We start from the raw sequence: 11,998 nt of genomic DNA, 5'->3' as shown, positions 1-11,998 counted from the left end.
ATTTAATTTCAAAAATACCATTAATGTCAATTAATCAAAAATTTAAATTTAAAAAAATAATTTAAAATTAATTATTATTAATTGAGTTGTTTTAATTCTTAGCTGGTGGACACTTAACTCACTATACTTTCTCATTGAATATATATTGAACACAAAACCTGACCATCATTCACTATAAGTTTCATATACTTAATTGAAAAAAGAAGACAAACAAAAAACTAAGACTTTATATACAAAATTTGACATAAGGAAATCCTTAAATGTATTACTAAAGAATAATGCATACGTATATATTTGCTAAACAACATTGTGAGAAGAATCATATTGCATTTGCATGTGCGTCATGAGTCTCATTAGTTGTTGGGACTTTATGATGCCAAAGGAGGCAAAGAAAAGAGGTAAATCGGTAATTAGGTAAACAATGTCGTCTAAGGTGGTGACATGGGTGAATGATTCAAGGCTTCTGTGTATCCATTCTTTCCAGCATTTCTTCTTTTTTCTTTTCTTGCTTGCGCTTTTATTATCACAATTCACAGAGTGCTTTGGTGACTTTTCTTATCTTTCTTTCTTTAATTTATTGAACGTCATGTGTTTGTATTTTTAAAGTCAACAATCGCCGACTTTAGATTTCTTCATTGCATGAGCTATTCTTTTCACTCAGAATAATATCTTCAAAACGGATTTATGTGTGTTAGATAGAGCCTGGATATCATGACTGCACAACGGTGTAACTGTATATAACTAGCTATAACTAACTACTCACATGTCTCCATTAATCGCGCTTGTCTTATTACTAACGCCGTATAATTATGGGATGTGAGTAGTCACGTGGGTTTGGTATATTATTCAAAACAAAAATGTTATTTGTACACTAAAATTAGCAATTAAAATCAGCCATTAATGTATTTATATATAAATACATATGTAGTTTAATTTATTTTTAATGTGTATTTATATTCTAATATATATTTTATACTGGTGGTTGATTTTAATGACTGATTTTAATGTATACCTAACATAACTCTATTCAAAAATACTTGTTCTCATAAAAAATTTATTATATATTTTATTTAACTCATTTTTAACATATATTTTATACGAAGGATTAATTTAATAGTATAATTTTTATACATATATGTAACATGATTGATATATATATTAGGGTAAAGTATATTTTTTGTCCCTGAAGTTTGACAAAAATTTTAAAAATACCACTAAATTTTATTTTGTTTCAATTTTGTCCCAAAAGTTTTCGATTTGTATCAAATATACCTCGGACGGCTAATTTTTCAAAAAATTTAAGACTAATTCAACAACAATTTCATAACAACAACCCTCAATACAAGCAAAACAAGCATAATTTTCATGTATTATTGTTAGATTGGTCTTAATTTTTTTGAAAATTTAGCCGTTAAGAGTATATTTGATGTAAATCGAAAACTTTTGGGACAAAATTAAAACAAAATAAAATTTAGGGGTATTTTTAAAATTTTTACTAAATTTTAAAGACAAAAAATATACTTTACCCTATATATTATTTGACTTGTGTCAATTACTTGATATATATTCTTTGAAAAACCCTCAAATTTTAATGTAAATTACCGGCATTAAATGGTGCAATATAATTAAGTTGGTTTATTTATGTTCTATACTGATCACTAGAATCTTCCAAAACTTTTTTCTCTCATTCTAAAACCCTCTAAAACCAAGCATGTAACACACCGTTAAAATTAATTTAGAGATCCCAATTTGGTTAAGTCCCTTAGCTTTCTCAAATAGTTTGATAATTGAAAAATGCTATTTGTACAACAAAATTCAGTCTTTATTCAGTTTTTAAATATAATATTTTATTATTTTAATTTTTTAATTAATCATATTTCCTATTTTTAAGGAATCACTTTTATTTTGAATACTTATCACCGTAAAATTTATAACTACTTGCAATACATTAATTTTTTACAAATTAAACCATAAAACTCGTATGTAACAACTTTTTGTGTACTAATTTTTAAATAATCACTCAAGTTTTCAAAATCAATTAAACTCACTTCAATTATTTTTTTATTCAAAACATTTAAAACTCATGTCAAAAATACATCTAAAATTAAATAAACAACATAAACACATTTAAAATTATGTATTAACACATCTAAATTATTCTCATTGTAGTTCTAAATTACATATTGAACACAGAAAAAATTAAACTCAAATACACATCCAAAATTATAAGAATGCACTCTAAATATTTTATCAACACATCCAAAACTCATGTAAAAAAAACTTATATATGTACATAAGAACATAATGAACAACATAAACACATCCAAAATTAAGTATTGACACATTCAAATTAGGTTAACATTACAATTCCCAAATCAAACATATGAGTGCAAAAAAAAAATTATAATCACAAATACATTTTAAAAAAAACACAGACACTTCCAATATTATACATAAATTAAAAAAAAAAAGAACTTTTTATTAAACTAAAAGAAAGATAACATATCTTCATGAATGAACTCAACCAAATTTTTTTAGAATTTTGCAAGCAGAAATACCAGAGACAGAAGGAGTGCGATGGCGCGGGAGAAGGGGGCGGTTGTGCGTGGCGCAAGGGAGGAGACCAGGGACGGAGAGGAGCCCATCGATGGAGGAGGCGCGGGGGTGTACGCAGGGGAAGTGCGCGTCGCGGGGAGGAACGCGTCGCCAAAGGAGGAGATCGTCGCAGAGGAGTGCCCAACGCGGGAGAAGACGAAAACGGCCACAGATGAGGAGGGAGAGGCGATGCAGCTCTGGATCTTTACGGAGCGAAGATTTTACTAGTGATTTAAGATGGTTTAAAATTTATTTTAGAATTTTAAATTCGAAATTTTGAATTCTAATTAATTTGATTTTTGGATGTGTATTTAAATTGTAATATATTAATAATTACATAACTCCAACGGGTCTCTCTTCTAGTTCTTCACTTTCCTGGTGTTCTACGACAACTCTCACTTTCTCGTTCACCTCAATATCCTTATCTTTAATTCTTTCGTGTTTTCCATTACTAGACTCCCTAGCATCTTTGTCGTGCGTAGTGATTTTTTTCGGATATTAATCATCCTCCTATACTTAGTCTCACCCACAAAGACCTCTTTATTCCTTAATCGTATTCCATTCATCTCTTTGATGACCTTTAATGCCCTTCCTTTTGTAGTGTACTTGATGAAAGCAATCAGATAGATTCGGTCATACCTCTTTTTACGTATTAAATAGATGTTATTTATTCTTTTTGTCCACTTAAACATATGAAACAATTCATTCTTATCCACAAAAATTGTGAATGATTCACTCTCCAATCGGAGATACACTCTCCAATTCCAAATTCGTAAATCTTTTTTAATATGGGGTTACCTAACTTTATTCCACTTTGCATTAGATATATATGAATTGGAAAATGCTATTTGTACAATAAAATTCAGTCTTTATTCAGCCTTTAAATCTAATATTTATTATTTTAATTTTTTAATTAATCATATTTCCTATTTTTAAGGAATCACTTTTATTTTGAATACTTATCACCGTAAAATTTATAACTACTTGCAATACATTAATTTTTTACAAATTAAACCATAAAACTCGTATGTAACAACTTTTTGTGTACTAATTTTTAAATAATCACTCAAGTTTTCAAAATCAATTAAACTCACTTCAATTATTTTTTTATTCAAAACATTTAAAACTCATGTCAAAAATACATCTAAAATTAAATAAACAACATAAACACATTTAAAATTATGTATTAACACATCTAAATTATTCTCATTGTAGTTCTAAATTACATATTGAACACAGAAAAAATTAAACTCAAATACACATCCAAAATTATAAGAATGCACTCTAAATATTTTATCAACACATCCAAAACTCATGTAAAAAAACTTATATATGTACATAAGAACATAATGAACAACATAAACATATCCAAAATTAAGTATTGACACATCTAAATTAGGTTAACATTACAACTCCCAAATCAAACATATGAGTGCAAAAAAAAAATTATAATCACAAATACATTTTAAAAAAAACACAGACACTTCCAATATTATACATAAATTAAAAAAAAAAAGAACTTTTTATTAAACTAAAAGAAAGATAACATATCTTCATGAATGAACTCAACCAAATTTTTTTAGAATTTTGCAAGCAGAAATACCAGAGACAGAAGGAGTGCGATGGCGCGGGAGAAGGGGGCGGTTGTGCGTGGCGCAAGGGAGGAGACCAGGGACGGAGAGGAGCCCATCGATGGAGGAGGCGCGGGGCGCGGGAGAAGGGGGCGGTTGTGCGTGGCGCAAGGGAGGAGACCAGGGACGGAGAGGAGCCCATCGATGGAGGAGGCGCTACGCAGGGGGGGGTGTACGCAGGGGAAGTGCGCGTCGCGGGGAGGAATGTGTCGCCGAAGGAGGAGATCGTCGCAGAGGAGTGCCCAACGCGGGAGAAGACGAAAACGGCCACAGATGAGGAGGGAGAGGCGATGCAGCTCTGGATCTTTACGGAGCGAAGATTTTACTAGTGATTTAAGATGGTTTAAAATTTATTTTAGAATTTTAAATTCGAAATTTTGAATTCTAATTAATTTGATTTTTGGATGTGTATTTAAATTGTAATATATTAATAATTACATATATTAAATCTGAAACAGAAATTTAAAATTAAAATTAAAATTTTAAATTTTAGTTTTATTTAGTTTATATTTTGAATGTGTATTTAATTTTAAAAAAACATTAAATTTATTTATAATTTTTAGATGCGTTTATTTTGTTTTTTTTTTTAAATCATTATAATAAAAAGTTGAATATTGTACAACTTTTAAAGAATATCTAGTTGAATCGTTGATCATTAATCCCAATGAATTTTCCATACTAGGATAATAACACAAAAAAATATCTCCATCCTTATGCTTCCATGCTTATGCTTCTGATGATTTCTAACATTGCCAAGGTTACGGTGTTATTAGTCAGCACTTGAACATGCACTGTGAATATAAAAGGACAATTATATGTATCATTAGGTATTCAAGTGTAATATTAAATGATAATAACTGTTGATATATAATCTTAATTCTCAATTATAGATATGTTGTTGACTTTCTTTGCTTTCACAAGAAAGATTCCCATATACGACTGTGTGACCAGTTCTGCAGTTTGTCTCATACAAATATATGACATGATGAATGAATCATTTGTCAAACCTTTGAACCGTACGTACTTTACTGTTTATAATTTAATTTCCCTCGTGGTTACTTTGGACCAGACCATGTACGTTATAATTAAGGGAAAAAAAAAGTTTAGAAAATCAGTAAAATTTACTATTTTTAGTCAATAATTAATAGGCAAGTCAAAAATAATAAATTTGGTTAGTTTTTCATTTTTTAATTTCTTTTAAAAAAATTGATACGCGAGAAGAATGCCATATATATAAGCTAATCTAAATTGTAAATGGCAACGTGTACGTAACGATAAGTAATACTAATTAAAGAATTAATATTTATTAAAAAAATATTAAAAAATTATCTGAATTTATTATTTTTAACTATTACTTAGTCATTAATATTTAAAAATATGGGATAAAATATATTGTTAAATTACTAAATTAAAAAAATTAAATTTATAACTAAATAATAACAATATATTGATAATGTAACAAAAGAATCCTCATTTATTAATTATAAAACAAATAATTATATTGGACTCTAATCCATCGTCATTAGTGGGTATTTAATAAAGCCCAGGGTTGTTAAGGTTTATCCGTTTATGAGTCCACGTCTAGTAGTGTCTTCCTTCAAGTAGTTATGCGCCTGCAAATATATGTTCGATAATTTATTAATCCTTCAAACAACATGCATAAGATTATATTATGTAATACTTGACTAATGATTATTATTTATCTATAATTATATTATGACATATTCATTTGACAGATAATAAAAATTTATACGATTAAGACTTCAACTAATGCTAAATGGCCATGACAAAGAGAGTGAGAAAAAAGTTATTAATTAATATTAGGAAGAAAGTATAAGAGGTTTGCCTAAGCTTTTATTAAATTAGGGAGCACCGTGATAATAACTTAATTAATTATAAATATAGTAATTAGTTTTATTTATTTATGATTTAAAATATTAGTTATTAAATATTTCACCACATTCAAATTAGGAGTAGATACGTTCAGTAATAACGAAAACGGATTCAATTAGCTTCCGTCTCTTCATTCTCCTTCTCTCTCCAAATGCCTAAAACATGATAAATCATAAAACAGATTCAAAACCATCCAATTTATAAAAAAAAAACATCTTAATACCTAACATAAACACTATCCACATAAAAATTTTAGATTCACCTAAAGACATTTCACTGATTTTTGGCTGAAACCATCTTGATTTTCAAGGATTATTGGAATTAATATGGAAATCATGACGGCATATAACCAAAGTGATTATGTGAATGTGATGCTGCTGATGTCATTAATGATGTGTATGTGTAGTAGGCTAAAACAGCTAGCTACAGGTCCAGAGAAGACTAATAACAACATACCTTGATCAATTAGGTTCAAAAATGGTACCTATTTTGAGTGCAAGTAAGATTATTAACATTTTGTTCACAATACATGATGTTAAAACCTGCGGTAAAAGTGAGATAGATTTATAACTAATTAATTATATATCAAATGATCATATTAAGAGTTAAGTATTGACTAAATAGAATAATAACTCTTTTATGGGTTGGTGGATTAATATTGATGGTCATGAAAGTGAGAGTAACTTACAGCTCGGCTATTATTGTCGGCACCTACACGGCTACAATAATACGCGGCTTCCAAAATACCAAACCAATAATCACTTTTTTTTTTCCTCATCTGCTGTAACACTATGTGAACTATTCATTACTCACAAACTATTGCTCAATAATTAAATTTTATTTTTGGTATTTAATTGCTAAAAGAATTAAATAATTAATATTTAATTTAAAATATTAAATATTTAAAATTTATTATAAAAAATAAGCTCGTTAAAAAATGGACAATAGAGAATTGGCCATAATTACTATCTCCGGTTTTGTTTTTTTCACACATAGGGCTGTCAAACGGATTAGTCCGGCCCATTTAGGCCTAGTCCGTTAAACTTGTGGGTTAAATGGGCTGGCCCGTTCAAGCCCGCTTTATTCACGTGCCAGAATTTTTTAGTCCGGATCGTTTATAGTAAGTCTGATGGGTTAAACGGGTCAACCCGTTTATCATTTTATTTTATTTTTTGAAAAAAATTTTGACAAAAAATACTACTTTTAGATCAAAAACCTTTAAAAAAAATTTTTTTTTAGTTGATGAGTCAGATTTTCAGGTCGGATCGGGAGAACTATCGGCTAAAAGTGTTACTTTTTCTAAAAAAAATGTAAAAATAAAAATAAACGGGCCACCCATTTAACCCGCGGGCTAGCCCGTTTAACCCATCATTTTTTTCAGGTTAATCGGGCTCAGCCCATTTAGCCCGTAATTTAAACAGGATTAATTTTAGAGGCAAAGCCCGCCCATTTAAATAGGTAAACGAACTGGCCCGATGAATTTAACCCATTTTGACGGCCTATTCACACCCTAAGGTGGTGTTGCCGGCAACAACCACCATCTTAAATATTAATTGCTTTCAAACTCTACAATATCATGAAATCCGACTTAAACTACATCCTATTACAACGTATTAATTAGAATGGACCCTTGACGGTGTAGAAAAATGAAAACAGAGCTAGGAAAGTGAAAGGAAATTACCAAAAGGGCTAGGCGGCGGCTTAGCTAGCCACATGGCTATTTTGGAAATTTGAAATTCAATACCAAAAGAACATTGCTCTCTATTCTGACTAGTATGAACATGACCCTTGTTTTATTAAATTAGTTTACCATTAAACATTATTCCACACCGTTTTTTCAAACTCCAAATTCTTCTCTTTGACTTGGCCACTCCTTAAAAACTTGGTCTCCAAGCTCTCTCCCTCTCTCTTTCTCTCTATATATTTCAATGCTCTTACATTTTTCACTCACACTCATAATCCTAATATTATTATTCTCCCAACACTTAAAGCTTTTCTCTCATTCCTTCTCATCATCATGGCTCGCTTTGCAACCTTGCTTGTTCTGTTCTTAGTTATCTTCTCTGCTTCCATGTGTTGTTGTTCAGAAGCTAGAAAACTTCAACTCAGGGGAAACAGGGGAATCAAGGTTGTTGACCCTTCTCCAAAGAGCAGCTTGTTCTTCAGCTCCCTTCCAAAGGGCACCGTGCCGGCTTCCACACCGAGCAAGAAGGGACATGCCATGGAGGTTGATGAGAAGCTCATTGCACGAAACCTCATTAGTGTTGAACGACTTCTTCTCACATCTGTCCCTAGCCCTGGTGCTGGCCATTGATTCATTTTCATTCCTTTCTTTGTTGATCACTTCACAACACATTTTTTTATTTCTTCAATTTTGTCATATTCTTATATTATTACATATTTTTTTCTTTATATAGTTCAAAATGAAGACTATAAACATTAGCAGGAAACTAAAAATAGCTAGGGAGGGATATAATTGAACTGTGTAAAGATGTAGATTAAGATTTGTAGTGTATATGTCTCTGTTTTCCTCTGTTTTCGGATTCTCTCCATTCCCTTGATGAGGTGAAAACTATATATATGTGCAGTTACAATTTTGTATTCTATATAATATGATCAACTTCTGTAATGCTTTGTATAAGTATATTTTTTACATCAAGATATGTTGTTAATTATGTATGTAGGTATTAGGACATGTAGGGTTTGCCGAATGGAAGAAATGTTGGCGATTGATAATCTGGTTTCATAGTCAAATAATTAAGTACCTATCAGCAATTGCTTGTGATTATATTATATTATTATTATTTGACCAAATAACCTTAAATTTAGGGTAACACTCGCATATGATTTTCATGCAAAGTTGATAATTAAAAACTGTTACATAATAATTTAATTAAATATATTAAATTATCTAACAATTCTTAAGTTTTAACTAATAATTTTACATGAAAACAATTACAAATAAGTCTCTACGTTAAAATTATCAGCATTTGTGTATTATAAAAAGCAATGCAACTAAATAATAGTGAAATATTCAACTGCTAATAAAACAGAGGGTTAGGGAAAAATAGTTGGTCTATAAAAAGGCTACTTGTACGTGTAAATATACAAATATTTTATTGGCTCTCCATACTTTTCCATATATAAAACACTTCGTTACTAAATAATTATTTTCATAATTACAAATTTACAACTAATGTTGGGATGTGAAAAAAAATATTTCAAATTTCAATTTGCATGCTAGCCATGCTAATTAATTAAAACAATTTTTGTCAATCCAATATAATAATTCTCAAAAACAGGTTAGATGTGATTATTTATAAGGCTAAGTTAGATATTTCTGTTAAAAATTATTAGGGTATATCTTAGGGGTGAAGCACATATAACATTAGCTTAATTCTTTGAATATTTGGCCACGGCAAAAAATACAATGAAAATAGAATTCTTGGAGTGCAAAGTTGTTGAATGTGATGCCTAATATATAACCCATACTGTAGCCGATTTTAGAGGCCAGGGCAAAGTAGGTGAGATTTTCAATAAAATTTAAAGTAATAGAGAAACAGGAAAAAATGGCGTTGGATATGGGTTGTGGTAACACAAACAAGTAGTGGTCTTCCACTTGGGTTGCATTTTGGCGAAACTATGACGGAGAAAACGCGTCCAATAATAAATTAAATAATATATAAATATAGCTTAACCTAATCAGAATCACTACCCAACTATTGTTTGTTTGTTATACTGTTTATGAATATTATGGGTTGTTATAAATTTAGAATGAGATCATCACCGTCTAATGTCATTGAACAATGAACATTGGTTATTTGCATCCTGTGACCTTTTTATATATATAAGAATAAGAAAATGGGCCGTGAACTCCACGTTACATGGAAAATGTGATGAGCTGCTATTCATTGACTTTTGAAATTTTCTATTTTGTATTTTATTATTTTTCCAAACGAGAAGAAGTTATGTCCCTTTCGATTTGCGGTTCCTCAAAAGTCATAAAGGGCTCCCACGTATATTTCTCCAAGCTCACGATGTGCATGTTATGTAATCTAACAACACACCTCGTTGAGTTACTGTATTTATGTATGAAACACATTTTATATTTAGGATAAAAACTCAGATAAAGTCGACTTTACATGAAGTTAATAATGGAAAGTTGTTAGATGATTTGATTGATTTGAATAAATTTTCATTTAACGACTCTCAGTTATCAACTTCACGTGAAGTCGACTGCACCTGAATTTTCACTTTATATTTAGTGATATTCGTTCAACATAACATACATGTTTATTGTGTCCACTTATTATATCTTAATAAAAAATAAAAAAAATTTCTAAACACACTTTGACACACTTAAATATTATTACGTATCAACGTGTCTAATTTTATTTTTAACATGTAATATTAATAAAATATCATTATAATTTATATAAAAAATATTTTAAATTCTATATATATGTCGTATTCATGTCTTATAAGATTGTAAAATTTATATGTTTGCATATCTAGTATCATGTTTAGTATCATGTTGTGTTTTGTGTCTGTGTCTATATCTCATAATATATAATTGAATTTATTTAAGAAGGTTCTTGCTTTCTTCCCATTCTTCAATCCCTTTACGATAGATTAGGACTTGAATAAACATAAGAAAAGCAACGATATAAAGTATATACTTATTAAAAGAATTTATATTGGGATAAGGTTGCAAATGTGAATTTGCCCCTTTTAAACCAGCACAAGGGCTCCACGAAACCGTCACAAATTTGGAAAAAATGTTGAAGAAATAATATCAGTTTGTCTGCAATGTGTTTGTGGTCGTGTCGACCCTAAACATTTGAATCCATACCACAACATGTAACTAATTATTTGGACTCCAAACCGAAAATTGGAAAATAAATTAAAAAAAATCTACGTATACATTGGACCGAAATTAACGAAAATTATACCAATCAATAACGTGGAAGCTTCACATACATTGAAAGGAAATTGTGTAACATATCTGAAGCTTTATACAATAATTATAGATACAGAGTCACTACTCACAAGACCATATCTGCTGGTTTGCCACTTTAGCCTTATCTTGTTTAATACTTACAAAAAAGTTGGCATCACATCAATTCACAAGAGAAAGTAAGAACAACATAATAAAACTGCTAGAAAAGCTTTATAGGGCCATGCATTCGAATGATATAGTTGGATCGATATCAAATCAACAATAATTATAATGAAGTTAGATATATACTTCATAGTATTTATGTCCCTAATAATATTATCCAATAATTTACTTATCTATTGTTAACTTTTAGCTTATTATTAAACAAATATATATGTTTCATGGGATCAGCAAATATGTCTCTTACACTGAATTATTCACAGATAAATGCATTGTGTTTAACATAAAATTATGAAATCTTAGCTCTGTGAATGAGAAAAGAAGCATGCATATATAATGATGATGAAATAGAGTATATGTAAGGGTGAAAACTCAGGTGCAGTCGACTTCACGTGAAGTTGATAACTGAGAGTCGTTAGATAATTTAACTGATTTGACTAAATTTTTATTTAACTGACTATCAACTATCAACTTTACGTGAAGTCTACTGCACTTGAGTTTTCACTGTATGTAAGCGCACATTTGGGACTAATAAACCACCAAAGTCAAGACACGTGCATATTCATGCTTTTCCTTTGCTTGGCATAAACGCAAAACAAAATCCAAGAAAAATTAAAAAAAGAGTCGCCGATTAAAAAACCTTCTTCCTTCCCGAAATTAAGGTGTTCAAGTTACAAAAATCGTTCTCAAAATTAAAGATTATTGTCAACTTGAAGTATATATATATATATATAAGGAAAAGTTTGGGAGACCAGCAATT

General features: G+C 29.8%; 1 protein-coding gene across 1 annotated transcript; it reads left to right on the top strand.

Annotated features, from left to right (window-relative positions):
- LOC107621845 lies at nucleotides 7,811-8,873 on the top strand. The gene has a single exon (XM_016323828.2). It carries the CDS (start codon nucleotides 8,137-8,139, stop codon nucleotides 8,431-8,433), a length of 297 nt encoding a protein of 98 aa, XP_016179314.1. The 5' UTR covers nucleotides 7,811-8,136; the 3' UTR covers nucleotides 8,434-8,873.

This window comes from Arachis ipaensis, chromosome B10 (genome assembly GCF_000816755.2).
Source record: "Arachis ipaensis cultivar K30076 chromosome B10, Araip1.1, whole genome shotgun sequence".
Classification (NCBI taxonomy): domain Eukaryota; kingdom Viridiplantae; phylum Streptophyta; class Magnoliopsida; order Fabales; family Fabaceae; genus Arachis; species Arachis ipaensis.
Note: the sequence above shows the minus strand (reverse complement) of the source record. Positions and strands in the feature narration are given on the sequence as shown.

What these genes read in the sequence shown, in the direction of transcription:
- LOC107621845 (XM_016323828.2), top strand. Translation starts at nt 8,137, where the DNA reads ATGGCTCGCTTTGCAACCTTGCTTGTTCTGTTCTTAGTTATCTTCTCT.